The 24340-nt window shown below is 38.7% G+C and overlaps 1 protein-coding gene across 4 annotated transcripts in view; it reads right to left on the reverse strand.

Annotated features, from left to right (window-relative positions):
* STRBP (spermatid perinuclear RNA binding protein) overlaps nucleotides 1–24340 on the reverse strand; it is a 140958-nt gene that overhangs the window by 12641 nt on the left and 103977 nt on the right. The window contains exons 11-18 of one of the 4 annotated variants that reach the window (XM_036107863.2): nucleotides 23393–23485; nucleotides 22747–22946; nucleotides 17437–17595; nucleotides 13741–13875; nucleotides 13397–13537; nucleotides 10639–10762; nucleotides 5930–5974; nucleotides 4–869 (exon numbers count right to left, since the gene is read on the reverse strand). In XM_036107863.2, coding sequence (XP_035963756.1) covers nucleotides 775–869; nucleotides 5930–5974; nucleotides 10639–10762; nucleotides 13397–13537; nucleotides 13741–13875; nucleotides 17437–17595; nucleotides 22747–22946; nucleotides 23393–23485 — 992 coding nt within the window. In that variant the 3' untranslated portion in view covers nucleotides 4–774. Of the gene's footprint in view, nucleotides 1–2; nucleotides 870–2388; nucleotides 3353–5929; nucleotides 5975–10638; nucleotides 10763–13396; nucleotides 13538–13740; nucleotides 13876–17436; nucleotides 17596–22746; nucleotides 22947–23392; nucleotides 23486–24340 lie in introns of those variants that run through there. The other 3 variants (XM_036107864.2, XM_036107865.2, XM_036107866.2) reach the window with 3 other exon arrangements.

The raw sequence follows: 24340 nt of genomic DNA on the forward strand, positions 1-24340 counted from the left end.
AATACACAGAGGGTCCAACACTAGTTTTAAAAATACATTAACGAGGTATTCCCAGCTCTTCAATTAATAACGGTGACTGACTGATTCATGATTTTCAAACATTTACCCGAATTTTAAAAAAAGAAGGAAAGGCTAATAGCAGAAAAATCTGTAAGTGGTTTGTTCCCAGGTTAACGATTTCAGAAAGACTACAAACGACTCGGGACTCCTTGCTGCACGCACCATGCACTGCATCTAGTCAGCATGAGGTATGTTGGGAATCTACTGGACCAATTCCCTTGCACAAGAGAGGGGTGCTCCTGCAGCCAGAAGAGACCCGGGCTGCAGGCCACATCCCCGGCTGGGCGCAGCCCCCATGCAAAGAATATGGCTTCAAGGAGGACCCCTAATTCTGAGAAATTATAACAGCGCTAACTGACGCAGTCAGGAATGCAACTACCCAATTTAGGTGCTACAAAAGTTTAAAAACTGTCAGGAGATAGATAGCACAGCTCACACACTGAGTCTAAGTTCTACATTGGTCTGTAAACTCCCTGACAAGAGACTATGCTAGGAGGGGTTAAGTACAGATATTGCTAGGTTTCCAAAGGAAAGGTTTTAAAACAGACACCGTGGCTTTGAATAAAGTATTGCTCTTCTTTAAAATGCTCAGTCATTGCTTTCCAAAAGAAGGTGTCAGAGTGGTGTATCTGAAAGCTGGAAAGCCTCAGAGGGTCACAATGCTCTTAAGACCAAGACAGAAATTGCCATTTCAAGCCAGACAACCTGATGGTTCTAGAAGTCAGAGAAGAAATCTTGAGGGCCCAAGTGAATAATAAGTGGCGCGACGCTCAGAGGCTGGCAATAGGGGCTGTCAATGAAAAAACCGCCTACAGTGGAGAAAAGAGCAGAGAAGCAACACTTGGTGTTAATGTCACAGAATTTGGTGAAGCCAAGAGCTTCATTTATATTTCTCTGCTCTTTCAGCTGTAAGTGGAATTTTCATTACAAAATGGAGGGGTGGGGAGGGCAGAAGGGGGGGAGGGGGACACTTAATTCATTACAAAATTTCAACAGTTGAACTTGCATGGTTACCACTTCTAACAAAGGACTGACAGCTCAATTATTTTAAGTAAAGCAGAGAAATGTAAAAGTTTGCAGCAACTGGGCAGGTTTACAACATGGTTAGTAACTTCCAACAAACAACAAAATTAAAAAAAAAAAAAAAAAGACTTGGTAGAAACCATTTGAAATGACTGCCATCATGTTGGAAAACAGCACAGCTCCCTTTTTCACCATCATAGAGGGGTTAAATTATGAAGCTGAGTCAGCTACTTCAAAATAATTTTCTAAAGAGAAATCTCCAGAGAGATTCCAACTTGGAATGCAAATTTGACAATCAATTTCAAATAACAATCTGGCTGCAGCTGCCAATTAAAAGTATTCCAAACACAGAGAGGACTATTGTAAATATTGAATTAATAAAAACTGGACACTACCAGCCATGCTTTTTCTTCTCAGTGATGGCTCTGTTTCATCCATAGGTCAGCAAAATGAATCAGTGAAACATGAAAACTCCCAGCTGCAATGGGCCCTCAGGTTTATGTCTAGCCACTAATGCACAGGATGAGAATGGTAAGTTCACAGCTATTTCTAGCAAGTGATGAGGTTTTATTAAAGTATCACCCACCACTAATAAAGACTAAAGGTCAAGGAGCAGAAGTAACAAGCCACTGTGATAATAAATCCACATCTGAGAAGTGACACTAACGTTTATTTTAAATTGCCCATCTGATTCTCATTTAGCGGTCCCAAAGAAATCTGGTACATAAATTTGCTATATTTTGCGAAGCCCATTCTCACTGATGGGCACTATTGGGCTCTGAGAAACAGAATTTAAGAGGGAAGAGGGAAGCTAATTCGTACTAAAAACAGACATTTTTAAGACACAGCAACTCAGAAGTCTCGACACGGGACCACACTGGTACCCTCGTGGGGGTGAGGACCTTAATGAAACCATTACCTTCTGTAACATCACAGGCTCTCCAAACAAGGCGAGAATGCAGGGGAAGGCTCAGGTCTGCACCCTTAACAGGACAGCACAATGTTACCAACTGATCATTTTTCACCAGCTTAATCAGATAAATTTTAAGAAAAACTTAAAAATAAATGCTGACCCATGGCTGAAACCTGTCACTTTTCACAGCAGCACTCAACAAGAACTGGGACAATCGAAGAGCAAGTTTTTATGGGGACCCTGTTGCTGCTTTAGATTCTGATGTAATTGAAGAGGAAAAGAGACCTTTCCATGAATCCCAGAAAAATCGCTAATCTTCTATCTGCATGAAAAAAACCAGGGAAGTGAACACAGTATCTTACAGAGTGAAGAAGGCCACAAGAACAAGAGAGGGTGATTGATCGATTAATTTATTCTCTTTTAAAACTTGGAAATTAGGAAACTAAATCACATTCCTCCTTCCCCATCTCTGGGTAGTGCCATCATTTTAAGAAGCAATGCTCGGATCACAGAATATACCTTTCTCATGGGGATGCCCTTGTCCAGCAGTACAAAGGGCTTACAAAGTAAGTAGACTGGCTCAAACTAACAATTGCCTTTGCTTTGTTTTAGCAGTTTCCTTACAAATGAATGGGTTTCTAGGGCTAAGTTATTATTAGTTTTCAATTCCTTGTAATTTGATACCAAAACATATCAAAAATAATAAGCTAAAACAATATTCAAACCCATATTTTATTGGCTTTAATTACACACTTCAGTATTTACAAAGTTAAAGTTTAAATGAAAAGTCTCTATTGTATTAAAAAAAATAACTACAGCCCGAATTCCAGTGCCCTGGGCAAATACATATCAATCAGAGCTAAGACTCGGTGACTGCGTCAGGAACCAGGCAGTACTCTGTGTTACAACAAAGCAGTTTATTTGTGATCAGTGTTTGAGACTCTATACATCCTTCACAAATTTAATTTTACATAATCTGATACTCCTCCTAAGACTCAACCTCTGCACTGCTAGACTTATTTCCCTAGGACAGAAGGGCTGGTATAAGGTATTTTCCGGAAGTGAGGTACCGTTTCACAGAACTAGTTCCTTGTTGTTTGTTTTCAAGTTGTAGAGAACTAAATTTGCATTTGTTAAAATCAAAAAGTAGGAAAGATGTTCTTTACAAATAATTTTGATCAAGTATGTGTTCAAAGAAAGCAGGATAAAAAGGCTTTTGCTCTAACATTCTGTATTGTACTGTATTTGTTGTTCAATAGGAATTAGCTTCTGTCATTTGCTAAAAGAATGAGTAGTGGGGAACAGGATATGTTGGGAATTTCATAACGGGCAACAGAACCATTCTCTTGGGTAAACCTACAGAGAAAAGAAACGGAGAGGACTCCAAATAAGTTTAATAATCCAGTAAAAATTTCAGGTAAAAAAATATCTTACAGTAATGATCATTAACCTTTTCCAGATTAGTCAGTCAACATGAAGCATTCTGGAGGAGACCCACAAACCTCTCACAGATCTCCTATTTTGAAATTGCTAATATTTTGATAATTGGTATTTTCCACTCAAAATTAAGATGGCTATATCACAGGAAGAATGATATTCAGAAAGCAATTTCATTTGTGTGCGCGGCCATGATTTCTAAAGATCAAAAGCAATGCCATTGATGAATATTCTCAAGGGACTCTAGAAATCCATAATTGTTCTCAATTTGGCACATCACATATTGTAGGAGAAACAGGGATGACTGTCAAGACGCAAAGCACAGCTTTCTGTGCAGGCCTCAGCTCCCCGGAAAGACAGCTCCAGCCGGAGTCGTGACCAGGGGTTTATCTTAATGGCTACTGCCAGTATTGGCGTGGCAAATCTGGAAAGATTAACTACTTTCTTAATTTTGTAATAAACAAGTTCTTGTGGCCTCACAGACTTCTGCATACTCAAGCATGATTTGAAATCTGCTCCTATCTCTATTCTAGTATTTAACCTATGGAGAAATCACAAAGCAGCAACAGCAGGTGTTCAAGAGCACCAGATGATCAGAGGGAAATTACCCCCACATGCAACAGCTTTACAAAGGCCAAAAGACATATTTACCTTACAGCCAAAATAAAGCATTGTTTTAGTAGGTTGGCATCACAGTAACATTTAAAAACCAAATCTTTTATGTGAAAAATGGGGGCATCAAATTTCACCAGCTTTGGAAGTCAGTTATATGGCACATGGAAGAGAGGAGCCTTCTGAAGTGGGGGCTCAGAGGCCGCAGGGTGGAAGTATAATGTTAGAGGAAAGGGAGGCACAAGAGAGAAAAATTAAAAAAAAGACTGAGGAAAAACATGAATGCAGCTTAAAGCCTAGACACACCCGTGTTTTAAAGAGAAAAATTCAGCTCTCAGTAAACCTGTACTAAAGAACGTGAGACTTACGATGTCTGAAAGAGAGACAAAGAATTAACAACCTGCCCTAGCAGGCAGATGCTTTGGCGCTCACACAAGACACACCACAATGGGACTAGTGAGTCAAAATGTATTTGGATCAACTGCCCAGACCTAATTCACAGGAGGGATGAGGTGGTCAGGATATCCAGGAAGTTGGCTGCATGGTAAAAGCAAATGGCCAAAACAAAAGGAGCTAGAGAATTTGAATTTAGAACAAATTCTGGGTGAAAACATTTTCTCGAATGAGTTCTCAATTCCTTATCACCCCACATCGGGGGATCTGGGGACTCTGGGGAAGTCCTGACCAAACCTGAACATTCCAGAGGAGACATTCAGGTCAAGGATAAGACCCCAGACTTGGTACTTTGCCATAGAGAAGACTCACCCAAATGTTTGACCCTTGCAGCTTCTCCACATCTTTCCAGTCTATCTTAATGGGGAAAGTGGTCAAACTGTTCATGTTCATTTTCTACTTATTTTTTACAGTTATGAAATCAAATGGAGCCTCCACTTAGCGGTGTCTTAAGGACCCATCATTTTCATCTGAACAAAAATGGAAAAGCTGATGCATGAAGAGAGAAAGCATAATGAAGGGCCCTGAGGCTCGTGTGGAGTAGCGGGACATTCAAGGTCCTTCCCCACTGTACACGTGCACGCCCAGCCCAGGGTCGCACCGATACGCACTCACACGTGCACACGCACACACTCACGCTCATGTGCACACACACTCTTCTTCTCTCAATGGCAAACATCCTGCAGATGGCTGACCTGTAACATGTAGCGCCTGAGTTAGGGAAAATGTCTACAAGGGCATATCACTGACTCCAAACCTACTGCCTCCATTGCCACATAAACCTCATTCAAAAGTTATCCAAAGGGCCACTGAGGTTCACTTCTGCATATGCTTTTATTTTTATTTTTGGAGGGAGAGGAGACACTCCTATGATTTTGTAACATGCTGCACAGACTCTGTGCGGGAAGCACTTCAAAGACACTGCCGGTGACACCCTGTCACCACGCTGGGGCCCACTGATGCCACCTCTAGAGCAAAATTCATGGGAAAGGATGATGGCTACAAATTTGAAGTGAACATTTCCTAACCCTAACTCAAGTCACCCAGATGGTTTCAAGCCAGAGACTTCAATGCAGCCATGTAACCGGCGAGCAGTTCAGCTGGAAACCGGGGATGGCCCTTCAGTAGCCTTTGAATGGAGTATAAGTTGGCTGTAAGAAGAACTACTTAAAATATTTAATTTCAATATGGTCAGAAACAGGCAATTAGAACAAGCAGTCCTTCAATCAGGCAAAGCAGAGAGAAGAGCAACTCCAACCAAACCGAGAACCACAAGGTTGTGGCGTTTTCAAAGGGAATTTAAGTTGGGTCACTAGAATGAACAGGTCTGAGATCCTCCAATTCATTTAAAGAAACCCTGGATACAAACTGTGCTTTAGATTGCTGTGACAGCACTGCTAAGAGGAGAAATCAGAAAGATGGTGTACATACCATAGGCAGGGGCAGCTGTGCTGTAACCATACGGTGCGCCATAGCCTAGTGCAAAGAAGAAGAAAGCAATCAGTCCAGAACAAAGGGCAACCAACCGGTACCAGCCCAATTCACAAGTACTGCCTGGCCCAGCACCTTGGGCCCTGAGGACTTCTTCCAGATGCTGGATGAATGAGAACTATACCCAGAATGGCCGAACCCTCCATTCCCGCTTAGCATGACCTGTAACATTCTCCTGACCTACTAGAATATCCTGTCTTTCTCCTTGCACTTATGACACTGTATTATAATTATCGACTCCATGTCTGTGTCCCCTACTAGAGTGACAGACACCAAGTCTTAGACATTTTTGTATCACCGCAACTTGGAAGAAGGTCTGGCACATAGTAACCACTCACTAAATATAATTTATTGAACAAATTTGTCTCCTCTCCCTAAACTTAGAATCACTCAAGTTACCAATTTCTTTAAAGCTGGAAAGCAGAACTTTCCAGGTCTCTTGAGAAAGCAGTGACAGGACAGGCTGAAGTCTCAAGTGCAGATCAGGTTGGGGGCTCGGAGACAAGGTCCATGTCTCCTGGTATCTGAATTCCTGGCCCCAGCACAGCGTCTCTCAGTAAATGTTGGCAAAACTGACATTGGTCTCTGGTGCCTATGAAAAAGGCTCATACTGTCAATAAAAACAAGTCTGAAGAACAGAGAAGTTTTTGAGCCAATTTGTTCTGGCACTGGTTTCTTATATGTCCTTAAACATTTAACTTCTGAGTTGCCTTTTCATGCCTGTAAAATGAGAAATCTTCCAAGCTACTCTATAGTGCTGCAGGGATTAGAAATACTGTACTAACAGAAGCCACAATCTTTAATCTTTCAATAAAACAACTTTAAAAATATAAATACTAAATTGCTTGGGTAAATCTTCAGGGAAAATTGGATTCTAAAATAGAACAAAATCTACATGGGCCCTTCACACTGTACCTAAACACAAATCAAGCCTTTTTAACATTACAAGCCCTTTTTCTGTAATCATTTCTGCTGCTTGCAAGGATTTTTTTTTTTTTTTCCTCCTTCTCTAGCTGCCCAGCTGCAACGCATCCTGTAGATCAGGATCAAATATCACCTCCTCTGTGAAGTTTCCTGGGTTTGCTGTTTTTTTGCACCCCCACCGCCACCAATGTTACAGCTTGCATCATGTTGCACATCGTTGATGCAAGCGTCTGTTCCTACCCCAGATGACCTTCAAGCATTCACTGGGGCAGATGCTAATCATCTTCTAATGCCCAGGTCCAAATCTCTTGCTTGAAACAAAACACTCAAATGTATGCTGAATAAGTAAACTGCTTTTAGGGACTAACAGAAACATTTCCTGAGAGATGGAAATTTTCACTTTTCAGTCTATACTTAAGTCACATAAAACTGGGGATACAATGTAGCCTTAGTCTTTAGTCTTAACTGTAGTCTTTAGTGCTCCCTAAATCCTAGATTTCAAGAGGATACAATGCAGCTGAAAGCAGCAGCAGGAGATATGCAGTAGGAACTGAGGCCAAAAGAGAAATTAATACTTTAAAAAGTTTGCATATCAAATCTATTCCAGGAAAAGGTAGCAAGCTGGATGACTAAGGCTACAGTTTCAAGGGTTTTACCAAAACCTCCTTAAAGAGAGATGAAACTAAAACTATTAAGCTGGCCACCGATCAGGCTGTGGGGTTTGAACCCCAACTTCACTTGCACTAGCAAGGTGACTTTGTGCCTGTTATTTCACCACCCTGAGCCTCACAGTCGTCCACAGTAATTGAGTTGGCAGGGGAATGAAATTAAATAATGTATGTAAAAACACTTACTACAGTCCCTGCTGCAAGAATACACACTGCAAATGGCATATAACCTATTCATAATCTAATTGACCCAATCTGAATCTTCTCTGGGCTATAAAAGAACTCCATTTTTAAAAGCTTCACGAGAGGGGCGCCTGGGTGGCTCAGTCGTTAAGCATCTGCCTTCGGCTCAGGTCATGATCCCAGGGTCCTGGGATCGAGTCCCACATCGGGCTCCCTGCTGGGCAGGAAGCCTGCTTCTCCCTCTCCCAGTCCCCCTGCTTGTGTTCCTTCTCTTGCTGTGTCTCTCTCTGTCAAACAAATAAAATCTTTAAAAAAAATAAAAAATAAAATAAAAAATAAAAGCTTCACGAGACAGGCCTCTCACAGAGGTCAATGTGATGACATAAGAGAAAAGCTACTACAGAGCCAACGAGCCTGGCAACAAGCAGACACACATGAAGCCTTTCACGACCACTGCCACTAGATGATGGGTGGGAGGTAAGCGTCCCCGACCACATGACCGCAGACACTCCCAAATGGACAAAGCCCCCACTGAACATGCAATCAAAGGCAAGAAAGTTCATCTCAATAACTTGCCTATTATTAATAAAAGCTGCTTTCTTTAAATAATGATTGGATGAGGCAAAAGAATATGAAATATCAGTAGAAACAGTGAGATGCACAGAAGAGTGTCTTAATTTGGGACCCATAAACGGAATAAAACCCCAATGAACCTTTTCCTCCCTTCCTCCTTCTCATCCTTCACCATTCTCCATCTCCTTAAACGGCACACTCAGTGACCCAGTTCCTCTCGCTAAAAATGCTGGGAGAAATCCTTGAAACCTCCCTCTTTTTCATTCTCCACATTAAATCCATTAATTGTGCTTCTGCAGTACGTCTTCAATCCGGTTGCTTCTTGCCACCCATCTGCTTCCCTGCACCCACCCACTGGAGATACCTGCACTGTCTCTGGCCTGAGCTATGAGTTTACCAGAACCTTCTAACTTGTCTTTTCACATCCGCTTCTGTACCTACAGTCTATTCTTCACACTATAGACGATGATCTTTACAGAAAAGTCTGATGTCGTCACTTCTCTCCTTAGAGCCCTTCACGACTTCCCACTACACTTAGCATTCTGAGGCCAAAATCCACACCTTTGCCTCCAGGACTGGGGTTCCGAGTGTCTAGTTTAGCTCAAATCATTCCCTGTCCCTGTTGTGTCTCTCCCCACCAGCCCCCACCCAAAACACACAGTGCTCTCCACACTACAGACATTTGGCCTTCCTCTAATCCTCACCAGCCGAGTTCCCTGGCCCAGCAGCGCAGAGTCTCTGCACATGCTGTTCCCTCTGTGTACAACACTCGTCCACCCTAGTCTTCTCCAAGTTAACGCCTCCTCACTCTCTAAAGCTCAGGTCAAGTGTCACTTCTTTGCGGGAAGGCCTTCAGGCCCCAAATCTTAGACCCAGTTTCTCTGTTACATTCTCTCATAGAACATACCCTTGTCCTTCATCACAACCTTCTCAGTTGATAAGTGAGTGACTTATCTGATTGGCCTGTCTCACCTTTACATCATAAGCTGCACGACAGTAAACTCCCAAAGCAGGCACATGTTATTTCAATGAGTGAATATACACATCTTTGAGCTCTGGCCCTACTGGGACAATTCCTACAAGTATAATTCCAAAACCACATCATCCATAGAACTTCCCAAATAGTCTATTCGAAAGAAAGAAAGAAAAAGAAAGAAAGAAAGAAAGAGAGGAAAGAAAGAAAGAAAGAAAGAAAGAAAGAAAGAAAGGAAGAAAGGAAGGAATGAAAGGAAGAAAATAAAGAAAGAAAGAAAGATAGAGAAAGAGAGAGAGAGAGAGAGAGAAAGAGAGAAAAGAAAGAAAAGAAGAAAGCAAACACACACACACAATCTAAGTGAACTTCTTAGCAATATTACATAAAAAAATAACGATGGTATAAGATCCAATCCTTATGACAATTTCATCCCGATCAACAATTACAAGCAGTCTACTTGTTAAGTGAAAAGTTCCATAGGTTCAATAGGGCAGACGACCTGACTTTAATGAGACAGCTCTACATCTACTGCTGAAATGACGTAAGTATTAGAACAGAAGGCAGAAGGAGGGCATCTTTTCCCCCATCTCCCTCAAGCCATGTGGTGAAATGGAAAGAATATAAACTCTAGAACTGCAAACACCTACATTCAAATCTCGGCTCTGCTGTTCGCTACATGTCTCAGACTGAGCTAGCTGCCTTCTCCCATTAAACCTTAGTTCCCTCACCTAGAAAATGGAAATAATTTCTACTTGAGGAAACACTGTGAGGATTAAAAAACAATTAAGTGAAATCATTTATACCAAAGTATCTGTTGTATAGTAAGCTCTGGATAAATAAGTTTCCCTTTTTTTTTTTTTTTCCTCTTTTTGTACTTCTGTAGACCTTTGCTGGATCCCAAACACTGAGTTAAAGAAAGCTATTAATGCTAGGCTTCACCCCAATGAGGGAATCTCTTACCAGCAGTTTTCCTCTCCTGTTACACCCAACCATCCTCTACATGTCCCCGCTGAATGCACCCTGCTCACATGTCCACACTCCTCAATCTGTGGAGTATTTGTTAGCTTCCTCATTATCAAAATATGTCCTCTCAACCAAGTGCAATATTCCTCATCTGTCACCTCCCTCCAGAACACCTCTAGTCACTCAGCAGATTCCAGGAGAAAACCTATGACATTCTGTAGATTCTCTTCTTTTGAATTTCCGTGCACACCCATCTTACACCTGTGTTATGTTTCCAGGGACTGTGTATAACCCTGGAAAATAAAGGAGATGCTGTTCTTCAAAGCCCAGAAGAGGAGGCAGACCTCTTACAGGCTATACTCTACCTGGAGCTATGTAGCCAGGAGCAGCTGTAGCCCCAACAAAAGCTCCCCTTGTTAGAGCTCCTCTTCCTCTGCCTCGAACAGCTTGGACTGCTGCAGACACAGCTGTATTCACAACACCCTTTGCCTGTTAGAAATAACACATTTTCATTACTGAGAGAAATAAGAACTAACACCCCATCATCTCTCTAATGCACAACCTCTATGAGAAACTTGAGCCTGTAGATGAGTCAATGAGTGTCTATGACCTTGAACCTTTATCATCTATAAAATAAAAATGACACCTACCTTACAGAGCTGTTCTGAAGAATATTTGGGCACTTATAAAAGTATGCAAATAACTTCTTCTTTTTACTTGAGGGTTACTCAGAAAGAGTTCATTTTCTACACACAAATTTCATAGTCAAATTACATCCATTACATTTTAGACCTGACTAAAGTAATTATAGACACTTGATACCTAGGTTTGAAATCCACTGAATTCTCCGCCCACAAACAAAAACTACCCAACAAACCACCAAGAATTAGCTGTGAACCTGAGTAAAGAAAAAAACAATAACAACAACAACAAAAAAAACAGAACTATGAAGAAAGACCAAAAATGAGAACTCCAGGAAGGTCATGTGATTTCTCTGAGTCTGTATTTTCTGCTATACGTGTATGTGTGTATGTGTGTATGTGTATGTACATGTACCAATCATTAAAGAAATACCACCTCTAAAGTCTCCTCTTGCTCTAAAATGCCATGGGACTCTGGTAAAAATCACAAATCTTTATGTCTATCGGAGTCTCCCACTAATTATACAATGAGGATAATGATATCCTCTTTGTTTTACTTCAGAGGAGAAAGAGCAATTGAGAAAACAGCAAACTCTGAAAAGTATACTAGATAAGGACAAACAGAACAGAGGGCTGCTAAAACATCCCTTTCTAAAACTGAAATTTTAAGAAAATCAAGAATATCTAGTTTTAAATGAAACATTATACTTATTTTTTAAATATAAAGACACAACAAAAATTCAAACTAAAAACTACCAGAATTCCCTCCTATAACCAAGGTGCAGAGCCTCAGAGCTCAGGGTGGAATAAAGTCAACAATATTTCAAACAGCTTAAACATTCAGAGTATACACACATTTATCTCACACTGAAAAGCCATCATCTTTTATTCCTCATGGGAACACCTCTACCACTAGCATAACTGGGCAGAAGACAGTTTCAAGGTCAAATGTATCATGCACAGGGAACAGCTATTTTTCTATCTGGCTGAAAAAAAAGGCAACCCACACATCCAAAATAGACTGCCTCCTGACCGTCAAGCATATTGAACACATGAGTTTTAGAGCTTCTAGTATGGAAAATTTCTAAAAATGGGTGAACCTCATGGAGATATCTTTTTTTTTTTAAAAACACAGTTTAGTCCAAGTAGTCAGGAAGTAACAATCTGGTGGCAGTAGAGTGACTCCACACAAATCGAGCTCTTGTCTACTAGAACCAAACTTAACTACCTAATACGTATCTGCACTCTCTTTTTAAACACTAAAATTAACTGACCCAATACAAGATGTAACTCATGGTAAAAACACACCAAAACAAACAAGCTAACAATTATCTTTCTACTAATTTAGCACATTTCCTGGAAGGTTTTAGGGAAATAAAACCACTTCTCTCTCTGCGTGTTTAGCAGTGCAATTTAAATGCTTTATTTGTATTTCATCTCAGTAAAAGTTACCCTTGGTTATATTTTGAATCCTAGAATGTAAGCAATGTTTATTACAATAAATACAAGACAAGACAAATTTCTAAGATGGCTATAATATGCAACAGAATGCCCACGGTCTTTGGAAGGAGAAGAACCTAGCTGAAAGAGACCCTACCATCAGTTACCTGTGGTAATAAGGGCAGTGTCTGTATCTCTTCGGGCCTCATTTCCTCGTCTATAAAACAAGATCAACTCTACCCTTAGCCAGTGCACTCAGTGTATGTAAAAGAAACTAAACAGTTTCATTCAGAACCTTAAGTAATCTTCCTTCTATTAGTCTAAACATTTTTAATTGACTTGTTTCTATCACATAATCTATTCAGACATTACTGCACCAGCATTCTCCACCAGGGAGAGAACTGTCTTATATTTAATAATGTATCTCTTTTGCCCTCACAATCATGCACATAGTATATGACTAGAAAATATTTGCGAATTCATAAATGAATGGATAGAAGGATCTGCTATCCAAAAACATGTAATTAGGAGGCCATCTTTTCTAAAGACCTTTCTACAGTCCTGGGCCTTCAGCAGGACGGACATGCCCATTGTCAGGAATGAACAGAACACAGGGTCAAGTTCTACTGTGCCACCCCAAAGGAAAACACAAAATAAATAATGCAAAAGGACAAAACTGGAAAGGAAATGGAAGCGCATCTGCAGACTCTGATGAAAGTAAGCCCCTATACTCTTGGCAGTTTCCCTAAACAAATGCTAACATCTCACTAAAAGTACAGATCCCTCAATGCTCTACTTCATCAAGAGTGACTGAAAGCCCCCAAATAATGCTAATAGCCTTTTTAAAATATATAATTTGCCTATGAAGACCAGAGAAAAGTGAATATTACAGTATTTATGATCTAACCCAAAGAAAAGGATGCCAAATGCAAGAAAAAGAAACAACTTCAGAAAAGCTAAAGTGGCACCAAGGCAGAAAAGGAAATTTAATTTTGGTAGTATTTTTCAAAAGTATTGCAAAGGTTTAATGCTTAACTCATACCTGAGGGATAATCTTCTTTTTCTTATTATTTGCTGCATTGGGTCCAGAAAACAGCTTCTCCAGGGCAGCTAAAGCTGCACTTGCCTTTGCCACTTTCTTATTTGGACCTGCACCTCTGAATTTCTGTCCATCTACTTCTACCTAAAATCAAGAACAATACTCTGCAATTATCCCATGCAATTCCTCTATGTAGTTTTAATTTAAATGTATCACAACACAGAAAACACCGAAAGTCAAATAGTGCCGCAAGAATTAACTCAGTCTAAAACTTTTTTACATATAAGCTCAGGATAGCCTATGTCCTTGAGGCAAAAACTAAGGTTGGCTTGAATCTAGGTACACACCTCCATTACAAAGCGTTTGTCATGGCTTCCACCAGTCTCCGAGATGAGTTCATACTTAAGACCTCTTCTTTTTTCATTGAGCTCCATTACGGGATTTTTGCCACTTGCTGTGAGGATAGGGCCCTGAGTTCTTACCTAAAAGGAGGTTCAACCAAGTAAGATTTTAGAGTATTAAATTTCTTATTAATACAATTATACTATGTTTCTGTTGAAAAGAGGCTCAAAAATTACACTTTAAAGCATTTAGGGACTAGGATGTGATCACCTCTACATACAAATGACAAAATACCTTTAAAGGTATGGAAACTCTACAGGCAATAAACATGGCAGTCAGTCATCTAGCCAGCCTGCCCCTAAAGTAGGGCTGTCTCAACACTGTTCAAGAGCAATGTGGCCTTGCCATTACACGGCACTCTAGGGTCTGCTCTGTGGTGTTCATGATCTAAGAATAATACTTTAAATGACTAACAAAGTGGACAGAACAGTTGAGATTCACATGACACCTGAATATTCACTGTTTTTCATCTTTAGGGTTAGGAAGAAATAACTCTCAACTTGGGAGATGGGAAGAAAATGTTCCTACACAGCTCTCAGTTCTCTCAAAAGAGACTTAAGGGCACCTAAGGTAAAAACAGTAGGCTACAGACTATGGGTTCTGAAATTTAAAAATAAGAATAAAAGCAGTCACTCCCTGCTCAAAGGAGCTAGAGTATAGTGGGAGGGACAGACATAATCACTGTAAAACAGTGTATATTATACAACAGATGTATGTTACGGAAACACAGAAGCAGCAATCATTTTCTAGGGCAATGAGGATAGTTTTCCTGGAAGTGACATGCGAACCTGACCTTAAACCTTAAAGAGGTAAGCACCAGACCATGATAAGGTGGAAACAAAGGAGAAGGGCATTCTAGACAGAAGAAACAGCCGTGGAAAGGCCCAAGAGAAGAAAAGAACATCTGTTCGGGAAATGGCGAGAAGCGCAGTTTGGCTGTATAAGGGAGTGAGCACAGGAAGATAGGACCTGACTAGAAACGCCCTTGATGGCGCCAATTCATAAAGGACTTTGCATGCCATGCAAATGAGCTTTGACTTTATCATGAACTATGATAAGCCACGGAGAGACTTTAGTCTAGAAAATTCAGGATTAGATTTGTGTTGTAGAAAAATCATGCCAGGAGTAGCAGAAAGAACTGACTCGAGGAAGGATTAAGACTAGAGTAAGGAAAAAAAGTAATTCCTGTAAGAGTGTGAAGCCTCAAATGAAGTGCAGCACCAAAAATAAACCACAAAATACTGCACCTATAATTTTGAGAAAGGAGAGAGACCCAAAGATTGAGTACTTTTTGAGGTTAGAGATCATGTCTGTAATTCTACCATAGTAATTGCTCAAGAAATACCCAACAAAGAAATGAATGCCCCAGGGGCGCCTGGGTGGCTCAGACGGTTAAGCAACTGCCTTCAGCTCTGGTCATGATCCTAGGGTCCTGAGATGGAACTCCCTGTTCAGCTGGAAGTCGCTTCTCCCTCTCCCTCTGCCCCTCCCCCTGCTCATGCTCTCAAGCATGCACGCTCTCTCTCTCCCCCCCCACCTAAATAAATAAAATCTTAAAAAAAGAAAAAAAAAGAGGAAATGAATGCCTCAAACAATTATTATGTATACATATAAATCCAATGGACAGCAAGAGTCTCTTAATAAACTATTCTGTGCTGATTTACTAAGTGGTTAATGCTGTAGGGGAAAAAAATGAAACACTGGACAACTTTTCAAGACAAGTTTAATAAACATGCCTGGGTCTTCTGCAATAAAAAAACAAACAAACAAAAACAACACCTCACTTCTTGAAGAGTTTTTGTAATCTATATTTTTTAATTGCAAAGCAAATTTCCAGTCTCCATCTTTTTTTTTTTTTAAAGATTTTATTTATTTATTTGACAGAGAGAGACACAGCGAGAGAGGGAACGCAAGCAGGGGGATTGGGAGAGGGAGAAGCAGGCTTCCCGCGGAGCAGGGAGCCCGATGCGGGGGCTTGATCCCAGGACCCTGGGATCATGACCTGAGCCGAAGGCTGATGCTTAACGACTGAGCCACCCAGGCGTCCCTCCAGTCTCCATCTTTAAAAGGTAATGAATAATTTGTGAACCTAGGTCTATGGTAATCACTCTCTGCTTTCCAAATCTGAAATCACTTTTATAAAAATGAGTCAAGGCATATAAATATTTGCATTTTAATATTTTAATTTTAAATGAAGAATAAGGGCTTTCTTCCCCCCCGACCCCCATGCCATTACTACATTATATAGAAACAAAGCATAGATGTATTCCTACCAAAAGCACCATACATGCATGTGGCTGCTGTTAGTGCAGCCCACACTGCGCTCTCTCTCTCCCCCTAATTCCCCTGAACAGTCTAAGTCTCATAATTAATGAGCTCTTTCTTCTCTAAGTATTTATAACACTGCCAGCAAAACACCTTGTCGTGCCTGTGACGATCACCTGTGAATGACTGGTCCTCTGAAAAGCCAGGTGCCAGGGCTCCTCCACGGTATCACATGGAAAGTCAGGCAAGGCTTCCACAGGCCTCAGCCTCCATCTGTCCCTCCATACTGGCCTACCTGGCACCTCTCAAACATGTACCTTCACAACTTCAGGTCATTATACCTCCTATTCCTTTGATCCAAAATGCCTTCTCTCCACCTCTTCTCCACATAGCAAAATCTTACTCATCACCTAAAACTTCACTCACATTTTACTCCCTTTGATTTTACAGGTGTCTAAGTTTCCTAATCACTTCTTCTTTTGAGATTTTACATTATTATGTTCACTTTGCCATCATGGTACTTATCACATTACATTATAATTAGTTATGGATATGTCTTTTGTGCTTCTAGCCTGAGAACATTTTGAGGCTCTGCAGCATCTGGCAGTAAGCAGGCACTACAAAAGGTTTGTAGACTGAAAATATTATGGTCCACTAAGTCTTTGATAGATCTCATTCCCCCAAATGAAAAAAATTTTTTTAAAAACTTAATGTAACCTCTTGCTGTTACTTCAGAGCCAATTTTTCTTATGCAGAATGTAATGAATGAGTACCCCGTGAATTCCCAAAAATGCTGTGTATAGTCAGTACTTAGATTTCTGTCCCATTCTATTATCTGTGGCAATAAGCTCATACGTTAGGACTTACTCAGAGTCTGAGGAACATACTAGATCAGGCTATGCCTTCCTCAAGGCTAGATCGGCTCCATAATGACCCACTGCCTCCCACAGCTCAGCACAAACTTCAAATAATCCTAAATTTCCTCTGCTAGGCCTGGTTTTTCACTCTTTAGTTATTGTTGATATTGTTGATATATTTTAACTGTGAAATACTAGAAGGAACTTCCATGGCCAGCAAAAGGAAAATTCTAGTTAAATTAGGATACATTCATGTGTTGTGTACTATACAGCTATGTTTACAGGTTTTTTTTAAAGTTAAGTGGAAAAAAAACAAAATGTAAAACTGCATGAAAACATGACTGCCAGAAAAAAAGGCTGGATGGGAATAAACCAAAATATTAATAATGGCTATCTCTGGAATATATACATTTGTATATGCTTTTGATTTTCTTATTTATACTTTTCCACATCTCTCAAATTTTCTACAGTCTACATATACTCCTTTTTTTCTAAGGAAAAAAATACATATAAATATACCTCTAAGGTACTGGAGGTTTCAGTTGTAGAATTTCCAGTATTATTGCTTGAGTTTGAAGAGACTGTTTCATTTTTGCCTTCATTATCTGATTTTTCATCGGAACTCATACATTCAATATCTGCATCAAAGCCTGTTGGGTATCCCATTGCTTGTAATACCTGTACAAATTACATTAAGATTCAGTTTTATTTGAACATCAGAGACCACAGAGAAGAGATGAAATACTGAAAACAAGTTTCAAATCCATAACATCTGAATCCATGAAACACCTTGCAGGAAGAGCAAGAGGGTGCTAAATCTACAAATCCTTGGTTAAACTAAGTTTACCTACCTACTAGTTTCACCACGGAGAATGGGAAAAACATCCTCAGAGTAATTAGGCTTAAATAAAGGATGACAGAAATGCAAACCTGAGGTTGCTTCTGGTTCATTTAATTTGAAGGCCAGAGTTCAACCAAGGAGGTGAGGGGAAAAATAAAATAACATAATGAAAAAAGTACAATGGACTACAAAGGAAAAGACGTGGCGGTCTAATCCTGTATTTCTCCTCTGGTCCTCAATTTTCCAATCTGCAAAACAGGAAGACTGATTAGTTGACCTCTAAATTCTATGACTCAATCCGTTAGGGGAATTAGCACAGAAAGGGAATCAAGAAGTCTTCATGCTGGAACCAATTTGCCTGTTAATTATATAATATCTGAAGCTTTCTACTATTGACCTCTTTGCTTTCAACTTAAACCAAAATCAATACTTGAAAGAAAGGATTCAGTCTCAAGATTTATTTGCTATAGTAAGTGAACCAGGAACAATATTAGGTTTGTATTTCCATCCCCTCAAGGCCTAGTTACATTATGGCTTCCTCCAATGTCCATTCTTCTTATATTACCATTCAATGCCTGGCATTTCTTATCTTTTTTAAAATAAAGTCTTCCGAAGTGTGTGTGTGTGTGTGTGTGTGTGTGTGTGTGTCTGGGGGCATGCATGTGCCCATGAGCATACACACATACAAGCACGGCTTTTAATATCTCCTGCCAGGTTATACTGCTTTTTAGATGTTTACAAGAAAATACATTCACTAGCATTTTTATAAGCCTCTTTCAAACAGGCTAATGTTGCATTGTCAGTTACTAATTTAAAGGTTTATATCAAAATATATGGAGATAGGTTCGTAAACATCTCTGTATTTGTTTCAGCTTTTGACTAATGTTTTAAGTTGCTGGAGTGTAAAAGCAATGTCATATTTCTTTACAATCCCAACTATACGTAATAGGTGTCTCAAAAAAGTTATGATAGTCCCACGAATGAGAGACCAGGCAGCCTAAATTTTATAGACAATGGCATCTTCTATAATGGATTCTGCCAATATAAATAAAATCTGTAAAAAATGGACATAAGTAGAACTCTGTACCAAGAGAATTTGAAATTAATTCACCCAATTCATATGGAAACTCTGGCATTCTGTTGAACATTTCAAATCATAAATTAATTCTTTGTAATCACTAGATGAAAGCCAAGAACCTCTCTTCAATATCTTAAGTTTTAGAAGTTCTCAGGTAGTACTATAAGACTAAGTATGTTAACATCATTTAGTTTATCCTCGTCAATATTTTACAAAGAAAACACCTTCTCCACTGTATGAGTCCTGTAAATATGCTCTCCCTGAAAAATCTCATCTCTGAAAGAACAGTTATCAGCCTGGAATGAACACTAGGCTAATACAGGCTGCAAGTCAAAAGTCAAGAGTCACAAATAAATTTGATTTGTTTATTCCAATAAAAACAGCAGCTTTTCCCAATTTAACATAGACAGTTAAAATAAGTCTAATGTGAATTATTTAACACCATTTCTCCTGTGCTTTTCTCACATATCATATTCATTTATTTGTTATTGCAGCAACATATTTCACTACACTATAGTTTATATAACTGATGGATAATCTCAAGGGATACAGTATATTTGCAATACAGACCAGCTAACAAAAAAATGTAAAATTATGTCATTTTCCTATGAACACATGAGATTATTAACTAGTATATGCTACAAAAGCTAAAGAAAAAAAAAGTAATGAGTTCTCAGACCTCTAGAACCAAAGTTTGCTTGGAATCAATACTGAAGCCAAAAAATTGATACACCAAAAAAGTAGTTTCAAGTGTCTGGCAAACAAATCAAATCTAATAAACACATCAATTGGGCTGAAAAATCACAAGATTATTCCTGGAAACAAGGTGACTGGGAAATTCAGTATAACCATGCCCTCCCCCCGCCCACCCAGAAGGGGGTTGAGGCTGGGAAAGCTGATAACCTCAAAGACTACAGGACAGGGGCGCCGGGTGGCTCAGTCGTTTAGCGTCTGCCTTCGGCTCAGGTCATGATCCCAGGGTCCTGGGATTGAGCCCCGCATTGGGCTCCCTGCTCAGCAGGAAGCCTGCTTCTCCCTCTCGTACTCCCCCTACTTGTGTTCCCTCTCTCGCTGTGTCTCTGTCAAATAAATAAATAAAATCTTAAAAAAAAAAAAAGACTACAGGACAAAGGTGAAAAGAAAACACATGAAAACATACTCTACTGTATGGCTCTCCACTCAAAAGAAAGTCCTATCCATGGCTTCTGGATGGTGGAGAGCTGATGGCTGCAAGAACCTCTCCCAAAGAGCCTTCACTCCTTGTCCTGACCTTTTCTGTACAATGACTAAGATTTCTTTTCATGGAATATCGCTGATTATGTTCTTTGTGAGGGACTATCAGAAAAAAGGGCTGGAAGAGGAAAGAAAAGATTGGCAACTGATCTCCATCACTTCAGGCTGCCTACTGCAGGAGGCCAGGCTCCTGTGGCAGGAACCGCTTTTTCGTATTTTGTTTTGATTTGATTCTCTGGTGTGATTTGTCTTAACAGGTACAGACTCCTACCAAACTACTGAGTAAGAAATCTAAGGATTTTTATCTAGTGGGACCTACTTTCATGTCAGATATAAAACACTCTCAAATTCATTTGTAAAACAGAACCTGAAACTTGTATATAGATGGCAGTTTGGCAATATATGCCTGACATATAATAGGAAGCCCAATACCTATTTAATGAATTAATGGATCATTCAAATGTGCCCTCTTCTTGATCAAATTTCATTTCTAGAATTTGTCTTTACTTGTTACTTTTGTTTTTTTAATGTAAGCTCTACACCCAACACGGGGCTTGAACTCACGACCCTGAGGATTAAGAGTCGCATGTTCTACCGACCAGAGCCAGCCAGGTGCCCCTAACATATATCTTAAGGGATAATTAGACTAGTTTAAAAAGATGTAAAGCAACCAACTGGCAGCATCTAAATCTAAAAGATCAGTTACATTATGGTAGATTGATAATAAAAAAATATTAGGCCATCACTAAAAAGGAGAACAATCTTTGTGATAACTATAAAAAAAAAAAAAAACCCTCATATTCTTAGATGAACAAAAATAATACTTGTTTTAATTATATATTTTGTATTCCCACTATGTAGGTCCCACCACTCCTAATCTAAAACTCTTGGGGCCAGACTGTTTCGAGAATTCATAGTTTTTCAGAGTTTAGAAAGCTAATACAAAATATTTACTATATATTTTCCAAATCCCCAGTTGAGTTCAGGTGCTACCCCATGTTTGTGCAAAGGAACATATGAAATATTCACACGAAATGGAATAATAAAGACTAAAAGTAGTTCTACAACAATTCAGGTCAGGTTTTCCCATCAAGTGAGTTTTCATCAAACTTCAGGAATTATTTTTCATTTTCAGTGCTTTATGGATTTTGGAACTGCAGGTTTAAAAAAAAAGGCTTGGAAAAATACATACCAAAATGTTAATAGTAATTATGAGAACAAATAGCATCTAAATCCTGTCATATTACAAAATCTCCCACTGTTCTTACTCCCCAAATTTTACTGAATTACAAGTTGGTATGAGGCCACTAGCTTACATTAAAGGCAATCATAACAAACAACCCACAAATTTTCACTGCATCACACATGATGTTTAAGGATGTCACTGCAATCCTTTTTTATGAAGACCCACTCAAGGAGAATGTCCATTTGATCTGTATACCAAAACAACTATGACTCTTATAATCAACTGTCTGTTCTTATGTCACTATGAAGGGATATTTTATAAGCTTTTTGAGTCAGATTCTAGAAAACTGAGATCTTAATTTGTGACTCATTCTCAGCATACATTATGGGGCTAAGTTACTGAACCGTATTTTTAGCTTTATTCCTGGATTCATTTTTTCCCCTCATTCTTCATTTTTTCTGCCTCATTTTAAACTCACACTATTTCATCATACTTGAAGTACCCCTTTTGTAAACAAGACACAACATAAATGTTGTTTTATATGTTTACAGTTTAGTTATTATTTTCCTACATTGTGCTTATTACTACCTGCCTTAGAATTTATTCATTTGTATATTTGTTGTCTGTCTCCAATCCTTTCCACACTAGAATGCAAGCTCCAGGAGGCCAAGGGCTTTGTTTTGTTCACTGCTATATCCTTAGAATCTAGGACAATGTTCACATCTTTATTAATAATACTTACAAATGGAATGATCATGAAAACAGACCAATTCTGTCTTATGCCATACTGTTACATAATAGAACTTTTCTTAAATTAAAATTGATCTTTAGTCTACACGATCTTTGACATTTTCACATTTGTCTACAAGAGGGCAAATGTACTCATGGAAAAATTCCAGGATTTAGGGACTTTCTACAAACCTACATGCATGTTTGGTTGGTTCGATCCTGGACCTTATTCCCTACGGAAATAATGTGAAATACAGAAAAGCACCATATGCAGGAAGATAATAATTAAATTTATTTATGACCGGCAAAGTCTGCAAACAGCAAAATATTCAATGAATAGTAAAATGTCTAAACAAATAATAGTATATCCATATCATGTTAATCATTTGGTCATTAAAAATTATTTGTGAGGATTTTAATAACCTGAGAAAACACTGATGACATAGTAAATGAAAAAAAAATCAGAGGATAAATTACATACACTCTGTGAGCTCAACCTAAACAAACATACTATATATAAATATTAATGATCTGCCCCATATTTTTTATGTCTTTACTTTCCTCTGCATTTTCCAAATTTTATTTGGAATATACATATTATTTTATAATGAAAAAAGAAAAATTCTGTAATCCAGAGTTGACAAAAATCTTTGTCATTATCATTAAAATCTTTAAAAAGTCTGTTAATTTATTTTAGAAAAATAAGCACCTTATTTACAACATAAAATAACAAAGCCCTGCTAAATAAATGCAATACTGTACCTTCACTGCTACATGAAGTTTTGCTGTTTTCTTGGATGGCCCTGAGGCTTCATATGTTGTACCGTCCACATCTACAGACATTGTGAAGACTGGGGCGTGGACAGGGCCAGACTGAGACAAAAGCTTATATTGAAGCCCAGGTCTGATCTGATTTAGCCTCATTAGTGCATTCATAAGGTCTATTGCTTTACTATCCAGAACTGTTTAAAACAAAACCAAAAATAAAACAAAACAAAAAGAATGAGATCAGAAATTAAACTATTTTGCTTTTAATCTATGCATCTGTAGGTTCTGAGTGACCACTATAAATTCACCAGGCTTTAAAAAACAAGAATTTGAAAACACATATACAAATTAATTTCACTTCATAACTGTAAAATCACTTTAATTATACTAACACTACTGTACAAGTGATGTCAATTATTATATCTATAACATCAATTTTAGTTTGTCAATACTAATATATCTGAAGCAATGAAGACTGAAAACAAAAGAAAGTTATCCAATCATCAATTTCTCAGTTAAGCTATATTCTTAAAACTCCAATTCAAATCAATCAAATTCTTCAATTTGTAATTTTTATTTTCCTGTCTGAGACTACAAATCTTTTCTAGTTCACATCTCTAAGAAGAAAGATTTTATATACTTTTCCTTAAGTTTCGTTTCATCTTCTTATTGGGATCTTTATCATCCCCTAATCCATCTTCAAATGGCCTCTTCAGAGCTGAAGACCCAGCACCTAAAAAAATTATAAGAGGTTCATTATCAGTCAAAACAATGTGTCTACTTACTCCACCAAATGTAGCTAATAATATACTCCACCATATGTATCTAATATGTTCAGGAAGGAAAATCTTAGGAATCACAAAGACCATAGTACTTTCACTGATCAATTAAATGACCATATATATAATCTTATAATAGCAAAAATGTTTAAATGAATCTTTATGAAACAATTTAATACTACCCCTTTATATCAATATTTATTTTACTATTTATTTATATGTACTGATAAACATTTGCACAAATATCTTTGCATTTTTTTTTTTTTAAGATTTTATTTATTTATTTGACAGAGAGAGAGAGACAGCAAGAGAGGGAACACAAGCAGGGGGAGTGGGAGAGGGAGAAGCAGGCTTCCCGCCGAGCAGGGAGCCCAGTATGAGGCTCAATCCCAGGACCCTGGGATCATGGCCTGAGCCGAAGGCAGACGCTTAACGACTGAGCCACCAGGCGCCCCATCTTTGCATTTTTCACACCTGTATATACATGAACAGGAAAAAGTCTAGAAAGATATGTAACAAAATGTTAAAGGTAGTTATCTCTGGGGGAAGGATTTATTTTTATTTATGTCTTTTCAGATATGTCTATAATTTAACATTTATTATTTGTATAAATTTTTTAAGCGCACATATTAAAATCTTACGCTTTTGGAATTCTATTTCTCACACTACAAACCATTCTTTTGTCTGCCTACTCAAATCCTACTCAAGATTTTATTTACATAATCAAAATAATCTGGTACTGGCACAAAAATAAACACACAGATCAATGGAACAGAACAGAAAACCCAGAAATAAACCCACACCTATAT

This window comes from Halichoerus grypus, chromosome 14, assembly GCF_964656455.1.
Source record: "Halichoerus grypus chromosome 14, mHalGry1.hap1.1, whole genome shotgun sequence".
NCBI classification, from domain to species: domain Eukaryota; kingdom Metazoa; phylum Chordata; class Mammalia; order Carnivora; family Phocidae; genus Halichoerus; species Halichoerus grypus.